Source organism: Neoarius graeffei, chromosome 2 (genome assembly GCF_027579695.1).
Source record: "Neoarius graeffei isolate fNeoGra1 chromosome 2, fNeoGra1.pri, whole genome shotgun sequence".
Classification (NCBI taxonomy): Eukaryota; Metazoa; Chordata; class Actinopteri; order Siluriformes; family Ariidae; genus Neoarius; species Neoarius graeffei.
In genome coordinates this window covers 74340738-74360335 of record NC_083570.1, presented here as the reverse complement: position 1 = coordinate 74360335, position 19598 = coordinate 74340738, and the positions used below count along the sequence as shown (strand labels likewise).

The 19598-nt window shown below is 42.7% G+C and overlaps 1 protein-coding gene across 3 annotated transcripts in view; it reads left to right on the top strand.

The window, feature by feature from the left end:
• The first annotated feature begins 522 nt into the window (after positions 1-522).
• Positions 523-19598, top strand: part of nfatc3b (nuclear factor of activated T cells 3b) — a 34551-nt gene continuing 15475 nt past the window's right edge. Inside the window, exon 1 of one of the 3 annotated variants that reach the window (XM_060914959.1) lies at positions 523-980. In XM_060914959.1, coding sequence (XP_060770942.1) covers positions 893-980 — 88 coding nt within the window. In that variant the 5' untranslated portion in view covers positions 523-892. The remainder of the gene's footprint in view (positions 981-19598) is intronic. The other 2 variants (XM_060914957.1, XM_060914958.1) reach the window with 2 other exon arrangements.

The window sequence follows — 19598 nt, the reverse complement described above, 5'->3', positions numbered from 1 at the left end:
CTGGTGACTCTAATTTGACCGTAGGTGTGAATGTGAGTGTGAATGGTTGTCTGTGTCTATGTGTCAGCCCTGTGATGACCTGGCGACTTGTCCAGGGTGTACCCCGCCTTTCGCCCGTAGTCAGCTGGGATAGGCTCCAGCTTGCCTGCGACCCTGTAGAACAGGATAAAGCGGCTAGAGATAATGAGATGAGATGAGCCTCATGGTGCCACCATTAGACTTTTGAATATGGTCAAAAAATGTTACAGGATGTCTTTATTGGTGAAAAGGAGCACCCAGACAAAAATGCATCAGATTTTATGAAAGTGAGGGCAACTGATGCACCCTATTGTCTGGGTGACCCCAAACTTTTGAACGGTAGTGTACGTGTAGAAGTTATAAAACAAAAACAGTACGGCATTGTTTGTCGTCAGAAGCGTTGTGATGGTGAATGTTTTGCTGCAGTGTGTGTCTCAGCAGGGTGTAGTAGAGTGCGGTTTCGGACGCAACGCGTGCGGCTGTTTGTTTCCTTCCCGAGTTTGTTGTCTGTCAAACGTGCTGACGTCACGCGGCTCGGCGCGCCCTCGCGAGTGTGTAGTAGAGAAGTTTTTGCTAATGCTGTGAGTGTGGTGTGAATGTTTCGGACGCTTTCGAGAGCCAGCGTCAAAAGAGATCCTCGCGTTTACCTTTAGACGACTGTAAACAGGCGGCTACAAGCACATTCTGGCGCAAATGTGATTGAATGCGTCCCCTGCGGGTGCTTTGGGAAAGTGTTCCGGGTTTGAGCTGGCACCGTTTAACCCAAGTGCACTTTAGAAAGTTGGCCGTCGCAAGCCTGGGTTATGCAGATTCGATCGGGTAGCATTTAAAAAAATAAATAAATTCTAACGCGAAGTCGAGTGCAGATGCAATCATGACTGCTGCGAGGTATGGAGGAGAGGAGCTGGACTTCAGGCTGACTTTTGGCGAGGACAGTCAATCCACGGCCTCAGGCCACACAGGTTAGTGCACTGATCCGACACTCACCCATACCTGATCATTCAGCTCTACCACCGAGGCATTAATAACAAGAGTTCTGGTGGAAATAAAGCCCGTAGTGAACGTGCAGGCGTCTCCTCCTTTCACCACCAGCTGTGCAACAGTTACAGAGGAAGACGAGTGAGAGTCAGAGTTTCACTTTGAATCATGAGAAGCTTCTGGGTTTAGTGGCCACAGTCTGAAAGTTCTGTCTTTTTTTTAAACAGACTTCTGTTCATTTATTCATCCACGAGGTATAGTTTTAGTTATAAATATCCGATTGTAAACACTACAGTAACAGCTGATGTTTTGACCTACTCAAGGGCAGAACACATATTAATAGGAAAAAGTGGTGCTTGAAAGTTTTGAACCCTGTAGTGGTTAGCGCTGTTGCCTCACAGCAAGAAGGTCCTGGGTTCGAGCCCCGTGGCCTGCGAGGGCTTTTCTGTGTGGAGTTTGCATGTTCTCCCCGTGGGTTTCCTCCGGGTGCTCCGGTTTCCCCCACAGTCCAAAGACATGCAGGTTAGGTTAACTGGTGACTCTAAATTGACCGTAGGTGTGAATGTGAGGCAAGGCAAGTTTATTTATATAGCACATTTCATACACAATGGCAGTTCAATGTGCTTTACAGAAGCAAAAACAGTAAACAATAGAGAAATAAAATTACATAAAATAATTTTATTTTTATTCTAAAACAATTAATTAAAAGAATTAAAAGAATTAAAAGAAAATAATAAGAATTAAACAATAGTAGAAATAAAATAATAAAATGCCAAAAAGAAAAAAGGAGAAAAAGAAAAAGAAACCAGCGGAATAAAATAGAATAAAATTAAAGTAAATTTAAAACATGCAGAGAAAGTAAAGATTATAAAAAAATGTTAAAATATTAATTATTTAACAGAAAGCATCTGAGAACAGCTTGGTCTTTAGTCTAGATTTGAAGCTGCCAACAGCAGGAGCATTTTTGATGTCCTCTGGGAGTTGGTTCCATAGCTGTACTGCATAGTAGCTAAAAGCTGCTTCACCACACTTTGTTTTAACAACTGGTTTTAATAGTAAATTTTTCTGTTGCGATCTGGTAGATCTGATTGGGTTAGGCCGCTGCAACATGTCAGAGAGGTAATTGGGCCCTGTACCATTTAGAGATTTGTACACCAGCAGCAATGCTTTAAAGTCAATTCTGTAGCTTACTGGAAGCCAGTGAAGGGACCTTAGAATTGGAGTAATGTGCTCTGTTCTTTTTGTTCGTGTGAGAACCCTGGCCGCTGCATTTTGAACCAGCTGAAGTCGTTTGATGGTCTTTTTTGGCAGGCCTGTGAAAAGGCCATTGCAGTAATCAACCCTACTAGAGATGAAGGCATGTATTAGTTTTTCCAGATCATTTTTTGACATAAGTCCTCTTAGTTTGGAAATGTTTTTTAGGTGATAAAATGCCGTTTTAGTGATTGCTTTCATGTGACTGTCAAAGTTTAGCTCGCTGTCAATGAAAACACCAAGATTTTTAACCATTTCTTTAGTTTTAATCCCTTTTGTGTCAAGAATAGTGGTAATCAGTTGGTTGTGTGATCAGTTGGTAATCAGGTGAGTGTGAATGGTTGTCTGTGTCTATGTGTCAGCCCTGTGATGACCTGGCGACTTGTCCAGGGTGTACCCCGCCTTTCGCCCGTAGTCAGCTGGGATAGGCTCCAGCTTGCCTGCGACCCTGTAGAACAAGATAAAGCGGCTACAGATAATGGATGGATGGATTTATACACTACCGTTCAAAAGTTTGGGGTCACCCAGACAATTCTGTGTTTTCCATGAAAAGTCACGCTTTTATTTCCCACCATAAGTTGTAAAATGAATAGAAAATATAGTCAAGACATTTTTCTGGCCATTTTGAGCATTTAATCGACCCCACAAATGTGATGCTCCAGAAACTCAATCTGCTCAAAGGAAGGTCAGTTTTATAGCTTCTCTAAAGAGCTCAACTGTTTTCAGCTGTGCTAACATGATTGTACAAGGGTTTTCTAATCATCCATTAGCCTTCTGAGGCAATGAGCAAACACATTGTACCATTAGAACACTGGAGTGAGAGTTGCTGGAAATGGGCCTCTATACACCTATGGAGATATTGCACCAAAAACCAGACATTTGCAGCTAGAATAGTCATTTACCACATTAGCAATGTATAGAGTGGATTTCTGGTTAGTTTAAAGTGATCTTCATTGAAAAGAACAGTGCTTTTCTTTCAAAAATAAGGACATTTCAAAGTGACCCCAAACTTTTGAACGGTAGTGTAGTTTGTTATAAATATCCGACTGTAAACACTACAGTAACACACTGTAAAAAAAGAATAGTTGAGAATACTTGAAATTTCAAGGCAACCATCTGCATTAAGAATTTTATGTTTTGACAACGATGTGCCCATGATAATCCAAACTATGATAACACTGTTATCTTTATTAAGAATTCTTAATTAAGTAAATTTTCAATTCCTCATTCTGCCAACATAGATTTCTCTTTTTGCTGAACAGTGGCATTCACAGTAGTACAAAAAGGCAATTGAGGTTAACACAATTTTTTTTTTTTAGATTTGTTTGGGGCTTTTTTCACCTTTATTTGGATAGGACAGTGTAGAGACAGGAAATGAGTGGGAGAGAGAGACGGGGAGGGATCGGGAAATGACCTCGGGTCGGAATCGAACCCAGGTCCCTGGATTTATGGTATGGCGCCTTATACACCTGAGCCACGACAACATGAACTTCAACCGGAGAGAGAACCACATTGCCCAGCCCTTGCATTTGGGAGAGGAAACCCCGTGTCTTGGTCATTAAGAGCATGCGCTGAATAAACACCTGTGGCAATTATGTATTTTCAATTCAGATTATTCACTGTTGTATATTTACACATCATTGAGGTGCACCCTATCAGTTTGATGTGGATTTTTCTGTTTGTTAATAATTATTCATATTTTCTTGTCCATTCAATTGTGAATATGGAATTACTTGAACAACGCATAATTCTATTTTTTACGGTGCAGCTGATGTTTTGACCTACTCAAGGGCAGAACACATATTAATAGGAAAAAGTGGTGCTTGAAAGTTTGTGAACCCTTTTTAGAATTTTGTCTGTGAAGATTCTCAGTCAGGGGTGGCACGGTGGTGTAGTGGTTAGCGCTGTCGCCTCACAGCAAGAAGGTCCTGGGTTCGAGCCCCGTGGCCGGCGAGGGCCTTTCTGTGTGGAGTTGCATGTTGTCTGCGTGGGTTTCCTCCGGGTGCTCCGGTTTCCCCCACAGTCCAAAGACATGCAGGTTAGGTTAACTGGTGACTCTAAATTGACCGTAGGTGTGAATGTGAGTGTGAATGGTTGTCTGTGTCTATGTGTCAGCCCTGTGATGACCTGGCGACTTGTCCAGCATGTACCCTGCCTTTCGCCCGTAGTCAGCTGGGATAGGCTCCAGCTTGCCTGTGACCCTGTAGAAGGATAAAGCAGCTAGAGATAATGAGATGAGATGAGTAAACTGTGGGTGGTAAAAGAGAGTAACTGGACTTGCTTGAAGATTCTTCCAAAAGGCTGCTTCAGTTCTGTCTGACTAATAGGTAGTATCAGGTATTTGTCCTGTCATGGATGAAAAGCAATCCTAAGGTGTCGTCGAGTCATCCTGTTGGTGTGGGTCACTGGGGGCCGGGTGTGAACGGCCTAGAGAGTTGTTGGGGTGATCAGTAGGGTGCATCAGTTGCCCTCGCTTTCATAAAATCTGATGCATTTTTGTCTGGGTGTTCCTTTTCACCAATAAAGACATCCTGTAAAATTTTTTGACCATATTCAAAAGTCTAATGGTGGCACCGTGAGGTTAATTTTTTTTGCCAAAAAACGCTTATTTTATGTTTTCGCGTAAGGTTTGAATCACAATGTTGGACTCCATTTATTGATTTCTTGTGACCCAGAGATCATGTTAAGAACCTTTGCAAGGGATTGAGAAGCATTAATGTGATTCATAATACATTTGTATTGTTTAAAAGTAGTTGAACAATGATTCAGTGAACAGCTAAAATTCAAACTGTGCTTGATAATATATTTAGAATATGTACTAAAAATGTGTATCTAAGATATTTGGTATACTCTATAAGGTGCCATAATATTTCATGAAAAGTGATCGAAATTTTGTCATAAAAGTCATAAAATAGCAGCTTTTTCCATAACTTTGAGCTCCTGGTGCCACCGTTAAACTTTTTAATTTTGTCAAAATATTTCACCCAGTGTGTTTTCTTACCAAAAGGAACATTCATTCATTATCTCTAGCCGCTTTATCCTTCTACAGGGTCTCAGGCAAGCTGGAGCCTATCCCAGCTGACTACGGGCGAAAGGCGGGGTACACCCTGGACAAGTCGCCAGGTCATCACAGGGCTGACACATAGACAACCATTCACACTCACATTCACACCTACGGTCAATTTAAAGTCACCAGTTAACCTAACCTGCATGTCTTTGGACTGTGGGGGAAACCGGAGCACCCGGAGGAAACCCACGCGGACACGGGGAGAACATGCAAACTCCACACAGAAGGGCCCTCGCCGGCCCCAGGGCTCGAACCCAGGACCTTCTTGCTGTGAGGCAACAGCGCTAACCACTACACCACCGTGCTGCCCAAAAGGAACATAAAATCAAAAATGCATCATGATCGGAGGAACTTTTCATTTTTAGGGGGCAACTGATGCACCCTCGTGATCAGTGGATTGTTGGTTCTCTCTTACCCCTTTTCCACCAAATCAGTTCCAGGGCTGTTTCGGGACCGGTGCTGGTGCTGGTTCACAACTCGTTCAACTTGCGAGCCAGCTGAGAACCAGTTTGCTTTTCCATAGCTCGGGGTGCTAAGGGGAGCCATGTCATTACATCACTGTATACGTCAGTTACGTCGCTGCGTTTGCATAAACCTTGGCGCAAACATTGAAGCAACAGCAACACGGAGAAGAAGAAGCAGCAATAACAATAATGGATGACTGCTGCTTTACTGCATCCATGATATCTCGTCGCTTATTTAAAAATGGCGACCTTTCGCGGTCTTGCTATTGTTGTTGGTCTTAACAACTCCGCCCCCCGCTGATGGAAGCGGTTCTTTCCTCTGGCCCAGCAAAGAGCTGGTGCTAGCCTGGAACCGGTTTTTCTGGCCCAGAGCCAGTTCTTTGTCAGTGGAAACAGAAAACCCGGTTCCAAACTAAGCACTGGCCCCGAACCAGCCCTGGAACTGCTTTGGTGGAAAAGGGGCATCTGTCCAGTGGCGGCTGGTAGTCTTTCAAACAGGGGAGGCTGGTCGGTTACGATATTTCCAGATTTTAAAAGAAAAAACACATCAATTTTACCCATACTCTTGCCTCTGATCTGGCTGATTGTTGGCAGGGTCACTAACTGTGAAATAACAGGTTCTTTTGGCCCATTAGCCTACTGTCCAATATACATGATGGTGTTGGGGGGGGGGTATATTTTAACATTTTATATTTTAAAATTGTGGCATGTTGTTTAAAAATTGACCTCGGCTGTGTTTAATTCATATCCAGAAAAACATATATTCCAATATAATATACTCAGCATAAACATTTTAAATAGATTCTATATTTTTGGTCCATCCATGACGTATTACTAAAGTAGCCTATTTATTGTTGTTGATGTGAGTCACTTGCTGTTAGCCAATTCACTTTCTTGTACCAGGAGAGCTGAAAGGAACGAGTATTATTCCCTACCTTTTTCACCAAGTCAATTTGAGGCGTTGGTCTACCCTGCTCTTTAATTTTAATTTTTTCCTCGAAAGGAAGACTGGCAAATCGCTTTGCCAAAATTAAATCAGCAATGCTTGGCATCCGTGCGCAGCTTTCTTGCTAGCTGACTAGCCCCCTCAAGTTCAAGTTCAGTCACTCAAATAAACGAAGTTTCTGGAACTAAGATAGCAAACTTGACAACACTATATTTACACTTTATTTACAATGAAAATATATACAAACTAAAAAAGCTGGTAGAAACCGTATGTAATGAATGAAATCGAAATGTAAGCTGATCTCTTACAATACACCACAGCACTTGTGAATCCGCATGGGACTGAACTGATGTTGCCAGATACTGCTGACGTTATCCAGCCCAAAATATGTTCAAAACCTGCCAAAATGCACTTAAAACCGCCCAATCTGGCAACACTGTACCGCTGCCTGTCTATAGTTGAAACGAGCTGTCAATCAAAGAAAATATCCGGCCGCTTTCACCAATCACCAGTCTCCTCGCGGAAAGCTTTGCCATTGTTAGGGTTTTGCTGGGATTCGAACCTGGTTCGTTGGTGTGATAATCCAGCAAACCCCCACTAGGCCACCAGGGGGATGACTCAAATGCAGAGGCGTGAGGCGGAAGTAGAAAAAGAATCAAAAGGTTTATTTAAACTATATACACTATATACAGGGCAAAACAAAAGACAAAAAAAAACCAAAGAGAAAAATCCAAAAGAAAAACAAAGTGCAAAAATTCAAAAGCTAAGAAGATCAAAAAACACAGTACAAAGGAAACTGGAGATAAACATAACAGCACAAAGACTCCGTGACAAGAGGACTGAACTCAGGGGTATAAATAGACAAACTAATTAAGGACACAGGTGAAGATAATTAGGCAATTAACACAAACACAAAACACAGGAACAGTGGCGGCCTCTAGAGGCCAAAATAAACACGACATGAAAAGGAAATAACAGCGGCCTCTAGAGGCCAAAACAGTCCTAGTCCTAACAGGACCCCCCCCTCTAGGAGCGTCTCCTGACGTTCCCAGGGCGATCCGGATGGGCCGAATGGAAGTCCCGACATAGTTCTTTATCAAGGACATCCCGAGCAGGAACCCAGCAGCGCTCCTCAGGACCATAGCCCTCCCAGTCCACCAGATATTGCAACCCGCCGCGGACCCGGCGGGAGTCAAGCAGGCGATTCACAGTGAACACAGTCTGCCCCTGGAAGATGCGGGGGGGTGGGGGGTTCCTAGGGGCAGGGGCATACGTAGATGTCAGTACGGGCCGTAACAGGGAAACATGGAAAGTGGGGTTGATCCTCAGAGTCCGGGGCAACTGGAGCCGGTAGGAGACAGGGTTCACCCTGCGCACCACCTTGAAGGGGCCAATGTAGCGAGGAGCAAGCTTGCGGTTCTCCACCCGCAGTGGAAGGTCCTTAGTGGACAGCCAAACACGCTGCCCAGGGCGGAAAGCGTGTGCAGGTCTTCTATGGCGGTATGCGTTCCGTAGGTCCAACTTGGTGAAGACGGTGGCGCCTTGGAGCAGGTCGAAAGCTGTGGACATCAGCGGAAGGGGATATCGGTTGCGCACAGTGATCTTATTCAGGCCCCTGTAATCAATACATGGTCGGAGCCCCCCATCCTTCTTGCCGACAAAGAAGAAGCCGGCTCCAGCAGGTGAAGTGGAGGGTCGAATAAACCCAGAGACCAGGGCATCTTTGAGGTATTCCTCCATGGCCTTGCGTTCTGGCTGAGAGAGTGAAAACAGTCTGCCACGAGGAGGGGTAGTCCCAGGGAGCAAGTCGATGGCACAGTCGTAGGCCCGGTGCGGAGGAAGAACGGCGGCCCTGCTCTTGCTGAATACCTCCTTGAGATCCCAGTACTCTGTGGGAACTTGAGATAACTCGGTGAGATCAGGGGGCTCGGCAGGAGACACAGGAGAGCTAGAGAGCAGACAAGAGGCATGGCATGCAGGGCCCCATTCCACAACCTGGCTTGTTACCCAGTCTATGCGAGGGTTGTGGCGAGTAAGCCAAGGAAGGCCTAGAATAACTGGGAACTCAGGTGAAGGAATCAGGTGCAGGGATATTTCTTCCTTGTGACCTTGAGACTGGAGGAAGACTGGAGAAGTAACTTGAGTGACTCTTCCATCACCTAACGCTTGGCCATCGAGGGCAGACACAGACAGTGGGACTTCAAGAGGTGCAGTCGGAATATTGATGCTTTGGGCGAAGTGAATATCCATAAAGTTCCCAGCCGCCCCTGAGTCTATCAAAGCTTGACAAGAGTGGACAGACTCACCCCAGGAGATGGAGACCGGGATGTAGATTCCTTGGCCAGGGAGTCCGGGAGAGAGGGTAGGCCCCGTCACAACCCTCCCTCGGCTGGACGGGGCGGTCCTTTTCCCAAGAGTTTGGGACATGATGCTCGGAAGTGACCAGGCTTGCCACAGTAGATGCAGCACTTATCCCTCCTTCTGCGCTCTCTCTCAGATGCGGAGAGGCGAGTACGACCCACTTGCATGGGTTCTGGACAGTCACTGAAGGAGGTAGATGGTTTCCAGGTAGAGGTAGGGAGGCTGGGGGGGCTCAAGGCTTGGTGGCGTTCTCTCATCCTGTTGTCCAGACGAATAGCATGTGAGATGAGGGTTTCGAGGTCACTTGGGCATCCAATAGAGGCCAGACCGTCCTTGATAGGGTCAGACAGACCATGGTGGAAGGCTGACACCAGGGCAGTCTCGTTCCATCCACTTACTGCTGCGAGTGTTCGGAACGAGATGGCGTAATCTGCGACGCTTCCTCCTTGCCGGATGGACATGAGCTTTCGGGCTGCGTCGGTACTGATGTCTGCCTGATCGAAGACCCGAAGCATCTCTTCAGAAAACAGCTGGAAATCAAAGCACTCAGGTCCCTGTCTTTGCCAGATAGCAGTAGCCCAGGCTCGCGCCTTACCAGCTAATAAGGTGATCACAAAGGCAATCTTGCGGCGATCCGTAGTGTAGGTGGTAGGCTGAAGCTCAAAGGTGAGTTGACACTGGGTAAGGAACTCTCGGCACTCACTGTGCTTGCCGTCATACCTCTGTGGTGCAGGAAGGCTGGGTTCGCGAGGTGAAGAAGGCAGCATTGCAGGAGGCACTGGAGCAGGAGTGGGAGCTGGATCAGGAGCAGGAACTGGATCAGGAGCAGGAACTGGATCAGGAGCAGGAGATGCAGGCAGAGATGTCAGCTGTGCCAGGGTTTTCCCAATTTGCTGAAGCAGTTCCTTGTGGCGAGCGAGGGCCTCACGTTGGCTGGTGAGCGTACGTCCATGAGCGTCCATGGTCGCTCCGAAGCGTGTCAAAGCTGCCATAATTCCCTGAAGGTTGGCCGGGTAGACAGTTGAAGCAGCCTCTGCTGAGTCGGTCATGACGGAGTCTTTCTGTTAGGGTTTTGCTGGGATTCGAACCTGGTTCGTTGGTGTGATAATCCAGCAAACCCCCACTAGGCCACCAGGGGGATGACTCAAATGCAGAGGCGTGAGGCGGAAGTAGAAAAAGAATCAAAAGGTTTATTTAAACTATATACACTATATACAGGGCAAAACAAAAGACAAAAAAAAACCAAAGAGAAAAATCCAAAAGAAAAACAAAGTGCAAAAATTCAAAAGCTAAGAAGATCAAAAAACACAGTACAAAGGAAACTGGAGATAAACATAACAGCACAAAGACTCCGTGACAAGAGGACTGAACTCAGGGGTATAAATAGACAAACTAATTAAGGACACAGGTGAAGATAATTAGGCAATTAACACAAACACAAAACACAGGAACAGTGGCGGCCTCTAGAGGCCAAAATAAACACGACATGAAAAGGAAATAACAGCGGCCTCTAGAGGCCAAAACAGTCCTAGTCCTAACAGCCATGTCCCTCCCATGTGAGGCTCGGAGTCCGTGGGCGGCCGTTTTCGCAGTATTTGTCCAATAACCGTCTTGCATTTTGATATTGAAAAGCGCATAGCTCCCAAATGCCATTGAAGTCCATTGAGGCTGGGAGTCCGTGAGACTCCGTGGGTGGGCGTTTTCGCAGTATTTGTCCAATAATCGTCTTGCATTTTGAGATTGACAAGCACATAGCTCCCAATCCACTGAGGCTGGGCTGCATCGTGCTGTCACAAGGGGGAAAAACTCACGTGCACATTAGGCGAACTGGGGAAAGTTATAACGGAATGATTTCGCACTGTAGTGGGTTGAGCACATATATTTCTATGATTCTGGATCTGAAATAGCAATGTTATAAGGTCGGCTATAACATAAGCCTAGCGCAATTCATCCTACATGATGTTCGTCATTTTTAGAGGAGGCTGAGCCTCCCTCGTTGTCTTAGAGCAATCGCCCGTGCATCTGTCCTCCTGTGAGTCACTTAAAACAGCTGGGTTTTGGCGTGCATTCAGTTGTCTGGAAAGTATGCCAAGGACTGCATTGTAGGTGGCTGATAAATGATGTCTTAGACCCCCACCTCTGTTCAGTGATGGCCGTTCCAGGTTGACAAAAATGACTTCTTTAACTCCTCGCTCATACCAACAATCCTCTCTGGCTAAAATGCATACGTACGTATAATAGAATTTTCTATCTTTCTGCATAAATATGACCAAAAACATCATCAGATTTTCACCCAAGTCCTAAAAGTAGATAAACAGAACCCAGTTAAACAAATGAGACAAAAATATTATACTTGGCCATTTATTGGCTTGTAGCCTAGCCTAACAATAAGCAATACTGGACAGTGTGCAATATAATGTAAGATAAGATAAAATAAGTCTTTATTGTTATTGTCACTTTTCCAAAGGTACAATGAAATTGAAGGTGCTGTTGACTCATTATGAGTTATAGAAAGAAAAAAGAAGGGGAAAAAAGGGGAGAACAAATAAAGTATAAAAATAAATAGTCAAGTATACAGAGTTGCACTGGCAAAATGGTATAAACAGAAATCTATTGTATGGTTCTATATGTACACGGATTGCACTTAAAATAGTACAAACAGAATTGTTTTGGTTCTGTAAGTACACAGATTGCACTGATAAGAAAATATATATTCTTGGCCAATGTGCAATATAATGTGCAATATAAAGTGCAATATCTCTCCTGCTGCCCCCCTTTTTTCCCTCTCCTCCCCCTTTTCCTCTCTCCCCCATATCTTATTCTTTTTATATTTGTATATGTAAATACTTAATTTAATTTAAATTATCTAGAAGTTTTTTTTTCTCTATTTTCTGTTCTCTGTTTATCCTGTAATGATGCTGCTGGAATCTTAATTTCCCTGAGGGAACCCTCCTAAAGGGATCAATAAAGTTCTATCTAATCTAATTTATTGAGGAAAATAATCCAATATTACATATTTGTGAGTGGCAAAAGTATGTGAACCTGTAGGATTAGCAGTTAATTTGGAGGTGAAATTAGAGTCAGGTGTTTTCAATCAATGGGATGACACTCAGGTGTGAGTGGGCACCCTGTTTTATTTAAAGAACAGGGATCTATCAAAGTCTGATCTTCACAACACATGTTTGTGGAAGTGTATCATGGCACAAACAAAGGAGATTTCTGAGGACCTCAGAAAAAGCGTTGTTGATGCTCATCAGGCTGGAAAAGGTTACAAATCCATCTCTAAAGAGTTTGCACTCCACCAATCCACAGTCAGACAGATTGTGTACGAATGGAGGAAATTCAAGACCATTGTTACCCTCCCCAGGAGTGGTCGACCAACAAAGATCACTCCAAGAGCAAGGTGTGTAATAGTCGGCCATGTCACAAAGTACCCCGGGGTAACTTCTAAGCAACTGAAGGCCTCTCTTACATTGGCTAATATTAATGTTCATGATTCCAGCATCGGGAGAACACTGAACAACAATGGTGTGCATGGCAGGGTTGCAAGGAGAAAGCCACTGCTCTCCAAAAAGAACACTGCTGCTCATCTGCAGTTTGCTAAAGATCACATGGACAAGCCAGAAGGCTATTGGAAAAATGTTTTGTGGACGGATGAGACCAAAATAGAACTTTTTGGTTTAAATGAGAAGTGTTATGTTTGAAGAAAGGAAAACACTGCATTCCAGCATAAGAACCTTATCCCATCTGTGAAACATGGTGGTGGTAGTATCATGGTTTGGGCCTGTTTTGCTGCATCTGGGCCAGGACGGCTTGCCATCATTGATGGAACAATGAATTCTGAATTATACCAGCGAATTCTAAAGGAAAATGTCAGGACATCTGTCCATGAACTGAATCTCAAGAGAAGGTGGGTCATGCAGCAAGACGACTCTAAGCACACAAGTCGTTCTACCAAAGAATGGTTAAAGAAGAATAAAGTTAATGTTTTGGAATGGCCAAGTCAAAGTCCTGACCTTAATCCAATCGAACTGTTGTGGAAGGACCTGAAGCAAGCAGTTCATGTGAGGAAACCCACCAACATCCCAGAGTTGAAGCTGTTCTGTACGGAGGAATGGGCTAAAATTCCTCCAAGCCGGTGTGCAGGACTGATCAACAGTTACCGGAAACGTTTAGTTGCAGTTATTGCTGCACAAGGGGGTCACACCAGATACTGAAAGCAAAGGTTCACATACTTTTGCCACTCACAGATATGTAATATTGGATTATTTTCCTCAATAAATAAATGACCAAGTATAATATTTTTGTCTCATTTGTTTAACTGGGTTCTCTTTATCTACTTTTAGGACTTGTGTGAAAATCTGATGATGTTTTAGGTCATAAATATAGAAAATTCTAAAGGGTTCACAAACTTTCAAGCACCACTGTGTGTGTGTGTGTGTGTGTGTGTGTGTATATATATATATATATATATATAATTTTAAAAAAATACTCCTCAGTTCTCACAATACTGTCCAAATCACTTCTACATCCATAGAGACCCCTCTGAACATATACTGTGTGCACTGACTATCAGTACTTTACAGTGAACTGCTAGCTACACATGGTTAAAATGGCTCTTGTGCAATATCCATTCATCCATCATCTGTAGCTGCTTATCATGTTCTACAGGGTCGCAGGCAAGCTGGAGCCTATCCCAGCTGACTACACAGCAAATTCCCCAGTGTTGAATTAACACCCTATTGTGTTTGTGTGTCTAATTGGACACAAATGAACTCTGAAAGTGTTAATTCAACACTGGGGATTTTGCTGTGGTTTATTTCTCATATATAAATCACAACTTTATTCATCACACACTTGTGAAATTCCTCTCTGCATTTAACCCATCTGAAGCAGTGAACACACACATGCACACACACACGTGAGCAATGCGCACACACACACATACCCAGAGCAGTGCGCAGCCATGCTAACAGCTCCCGGGGAGCAGTTGGGAGTTAGGTGCCTCGCTCAAGGGCACCTCAGCCCAAGGCCGTCCCATATTAACCTAACCGCATGTCTTTGGACTGTGGGGGAAACCGGAGCACCCGGAGGAAACCCATGCAGACACGGGGAGAACATGCAAACTCCACACAGAAAGGCCCTCGCTGGCCGCTGGGCTCGAACCCAGAACCTTCTTGCTGTGAGGCGACCGTGCTAGCCACTTACTTTTGTATACTTTTACATGATTCCTTCACTGCCTTATCCTTTTCTCTTTATATTTATTTTGCTGGGGTGGTGTAGTGGTTAGCACTGTCGCCTCACAGCAAGAAGGTCCTGGGTTCAAGCCTAGCAGCCGATGAGAGCCTTTCTGTGTGGAGTTTGCATGCTCTCCCTGTGTCCGCGTGGGTTTCCTCCGGGTGCTCCGGTTTCCCCTACAGTCCAAAGGCATGCAGGTGGCTCTAAATTGACCGGAGGTGTGAATGGTTGTTTGTGTCTGTGTTAGCCTTGCGATGACCTTGTCCAGGGTGTACTCCACCTCTTGCCCATAGTCAGCTGGGATAGGCTCCAGCTTGCCTGCAACCCTGTAGAACAGGATAAGCGGCTACAGATAATGGATGGATGGTTTTATTTTGCTGCTGTAACAATGTAAATTTCCCCTTGTGGGATAATAAAAGGCTATCTTATCTTATCTTTAAAAAACCAACAACTCCTGCACGTTTTAAGAGCAGGATTCATAACAAAAAATGAAAGAAAAAAAAAACCAATAACAACAACATAGTAATAGCATTTTTTTTTATTTAGTCCACTTCAAACAAGGTACAAACATGCTTTTGTTTTAAGACTGTAGCAATTTTGCAATACATTAAAATTTTACATTTATTTATTGGTGCTATCTAAGCTTTATATTACTGAAACCCCCAAACCCCAAAACAATTGCAGTGTGTTAAAATATAGATTTGAAACCCGTGTGTAAGATCTTAGCAGCACTTTTCCTCCTTCAGCTTGATTAAACTTGCAGTTAGATTTAAATTAACAATATTTATGCTGGTACAATTACAAACGTGTTCAAGACAAGTCAGTTAGGCTTATAACTATATAACTATAATTCAGTAATAACTGGAAGAGTTGTAGTCCCTAGTGCGCTCAGCTGTCACAATGTGAGAAGAAATAAGTAAGTAAGTAAATAAATAAATAAATTTGCTTCCAGTCTCAATATAGAGGACTTCACAAACCACTGGTCATCATTTTGACAAAGAGTAGTCTGACATATTGGAAAATTGCTAACAATAATAGTAATAACAGCAGTAACAATAATAGTACGTCAGTTTGATCCTGAGCTTGGGTTACTGTCTGTGGAGTTTCACATGATCTTCCAGTGTACGTGTGGGTTTCCTCCAGGTTCTCCGGTTTCCCAAGCGATTTGGTTACTTTAAATTGCCCCTAGGTGTGAATGAGAGTGTGCATCACACTCTGTCATGGACGAGTGCCTCACATCCAGTCTTCCCAGGATAGGTGCCAGATGACCAGGATAAAGCACATACTGATTGATGAATGAAAGACTGAAGGCTGAGATTCCTTTTGTGTTATAAAATTATTTGTCCCTTGGGAGAAAGTGTCTCTCTCACTCAGATGTATGTATAGATCCAAACTTTCAACACACCTTCTAAGTCTTTATTTTTATTAATTAAAAGACACGTCATGTCTTAAAGTAATGACGGATGTCATTTGTCTTTACTTAGTTGAGCGGTTCTTGACATAATATGGATTACTACAGTTGTGGAATAGGGCTATTTACTGTATTTATATTATTTACTATTTACTGTTTGATCTCAAACGCATTAAGAAAGCAACGTGTGTGTGTGTGTGTGTGTGTGTGTGTGTGTGTGTGTAATGTATACATATACACACACAGCCAGTTAAAAGTAATTTTGGACACACCAACTTGTTCATTGGTTTTTCTGTATTTTGACTATTTTCTAGATTGTAGAACAACACTGAAGACATCAAAACTGTGAAATAACATCTGGAACATATATGAAGTTATGTGATTAAAAAAAAACAACAAAAGTAGCCGGCGTTTACCTTGATGACACTTTGCACACTATTGGCGTTATCTTAACCAGCTTCATGAGGTAGTCACCTGGAATGCTTTTCAATTAACAGGTGCCTCGTCAAAAGTTAATTAGTGCAATTTCTTTCCTCTTTTTAATGTGTTTGACATTAAACAGTAAATAATAAACACAGTAAATAGCCCTATTCCACAACTGTAGTAATCCATATGTCAAGAACCGCTCAGCTAAGGAAAGAGAAACGACATCTGTCATTACTTTAAGACATGAAGTGTCTTTTAATTAATAAAATTAAAGAATTAAAAGGTGTGTTCAAAGTTAGAATATACTAACCCTATTTCCAGAAAAGTTGGGATATTTTCCAAAATGCAATTAAAAAAATCTCTGATTTGTTAATTAATGTGAACTTTTATTTAACTGACAAAAGTACGAAGAAAATATTTTCAACAGTTTTACTAACCAACCTAATTGTGTTTTGTAAATATGAACAGAGTTAGAATTTAATGCCTGCAACACACTCAAAAAAACTGGGACAGAGGCAAAATAAGACTGAAAAGTTTATAGGATATTATCAGGTGCACAGGATAACGGGGAAAACTGTGGCCATTCTAAGCCAGGCGATGGTGATCGGCAGCACCAAATCCTAGAGATTCCACTTCTTCCTGAAAACAACATGTAGGTCTTTCTTTTTCCCAGCGAACAAAGAAATGCTTCTGTGCATGTGCAGCAGAAAACTTTTCTCATTGAATATTCGCATCATCTCTGACATGTGACGTCATGCTGTCTTGACAACCATGCAATATCATAAACCATATTCAATGCTCATTCTCCATTGGGTAGAGTGACGTAACAATATTGCATGCTATCAAACCGCATGAATGAAACCCGCTAGAAGGGAATAGAACACATGTTTCTGTTCCATCGAAAAAGTGTACTGTATGTATAATAATTCCCGATATTTCACTCCAATGACATCACTCCTAGTGTTTTCCCATTGACTTGATGTGTGTTGTCGAAATGGCGAACCAGTTCGAAATTTTAATTCTTTTGATTAACTTGTGTATTTTTTGTGGATGTGTAAATATTATAAAAGAATATTACACGGTGGTGTGAAGATATGAAATTTATCTTCAAGTGGTGAACACATTTCATTAGTGAGCATAGCAAACGAGTGATATATTTTTCAACACGAGAAGATAAACTTCATATCTTCAAGCCAACCTGTGATTTTCTTTTTATTATATAGACACATTCACAAACAAAAAGTACCCAAATTTATTATAACAATTCATCGAGATACTCACGAGTGACATACTGAAAATTATTATACATACAGGCCACTTTTTCCATGGAATAAAAACACATTATATTCCCTTCCAGCAGGTTTATTGATGGCATGCAATATTATCATATCGCTTATCCTCCATGTATTATGCCACTCTCCCCAATGGAGAATGAACATGCAATATTGTAAAAATATTGCACGTTGTCAAGACAACATGACATCACATCTCAGAGCTCATGTGAAAATGCAATGACAAAACTTTTCTGCTGCGCATGCACAAAATCATTTGTTTGTCGGCCAGGAAAGAGAGAAGATGGGGTTAATTCAGTGCTAGGTTTCAGCACGAAATAAATAAACTGAAAACTGAAACTAAAGATGTACTGAACACCCGAAAGGCTACCAAAACTTCATTATATATTCTTCATGCATATTTACAAGAGAAAAACATACCAACAGACAGTGAAAACTGGAAAAGAGACACGTCAGAGATGTACAACTTCCGCGCTAGCGAGTGACTGTGACAGTTTGTAAACAAACATGGCCGCAAGGTTTGCGTTGTTAAAAGTGGAAGATTTTGAGAGAATTTTGGCTGCCAGGTCGCTCTGTTGTGTGCAGTTGTCGATGTTGATTTTAAAAGTAACTAAGTAAATTACATCGGGAAATGAATACTTAAGTCTGAGTGAAAAATGCTGTGGCGAGCATGCGTCGAAGAAGGGTCTTGTGACAGAAATCTTAGTTTCTCAGTCATTAGCCTGTGCTACTGATGAACGCTACACTGGCTGTAGGTGACTTCACTGCTTCGCTAACAGTGCCAACTTGCGGGTAAGCTAGAGTTGGCCTTCGAGAATGCTGATATGAAGAGTGCGTATTATTATTATTATTATTATTATTATTATTATTAATAATAATAATAATAATAATAATAATATTGGCTGGCTTTTTTTTCCATGGTGTCTCGTTCAGTATCATGCTAGCTGAATGGAATATATCTGATATACCATGAAAAAAGCCAGCCAATATTATTTAAATATGTCACTTGATGTCCCAGATGTAGTTCGTATATGAAATACGAATGGCGTATTTCCGTGTGTGTGTGTGTGTGTGTGTGTGTGTGTGTGTGATATTCACACCCACACACACAACCCCAATTTCAGAAAAGTTGGGACAGGGGTAATGAAAGACTGAAAAAGTTGTCATGCTAAAAAAAAAAAAAACCCTTCATTTTGTTAATTGACAGCAGGTCAGTAACATGACTGGGTATAAAAAAGAGCATCCCAGAGAGGCTGAGTCTCTCAGAAGTAAAGATGGGGAGGGGTTCACCGCTCTGTGAAAGACTGTGTGGGCAAACAGTGCAACAATTTAAGAATAACGTTCCTCAATGTAAAATTGCAAAGAATTTGGGGCTCACATTATCTATGCTACATAATGTCATTAAAAGATTCAGAGAATCTGGAGAAATCTCTGTATGCAAGAGACAAGAGTGAAAACTGACACTGGATGCCTGTGATCTTCAGGCCCTCAGGTGACACTGCATTAAAAGCAGACACGTGTCTGTAGTGGAAATCACTGTATGGGCTCAGAAACACTTCAGAAAACCATCGTCTGTGAAAACAGTTCATTACTGCATCCACAAACACAAGCTAAAACCAAATATAAACAATATCCAGAAACACCGCCACCTTCTCTGGGCCCAAGCTCTTTTACAATGGACTGAGGCGAAGTGGAAAATTGTCCCGAGGTCTGACAAATCAAAAGTAGAAATTCTTTTTGGAAATCATGGACACCATGTCCTCCAGGCTAAAGAGGAGAGGGGCCATCCAGCTTGTTATCAGTGCACAGTTCAAAAGCCAGCATCTGTGATGGTATAAGATGCTTGTACATCTGGGAAGTCATCATTAATCCTGAATGATTTATATACAGTCTTTGGAGCAACATAATACCGTCCAGATGAGGTCTTTTTCAGGGAAGGCCTTGCATATTTCAGCAAGACAATGCCAAACCGCTTTCTGCACAGATTAAAACTGCATGGTACTGTAGTAAAAGAGTCCAGGTGCTAAACTGGCCTGCCTGCAGTCCAGACCTGTCTCCCACTGAAAACATTTGGTGCATTATGAAACACAAAATACGACAAAGGAGACCCTGAACTGTTGAGCAACTGAAATTGTATATCAGG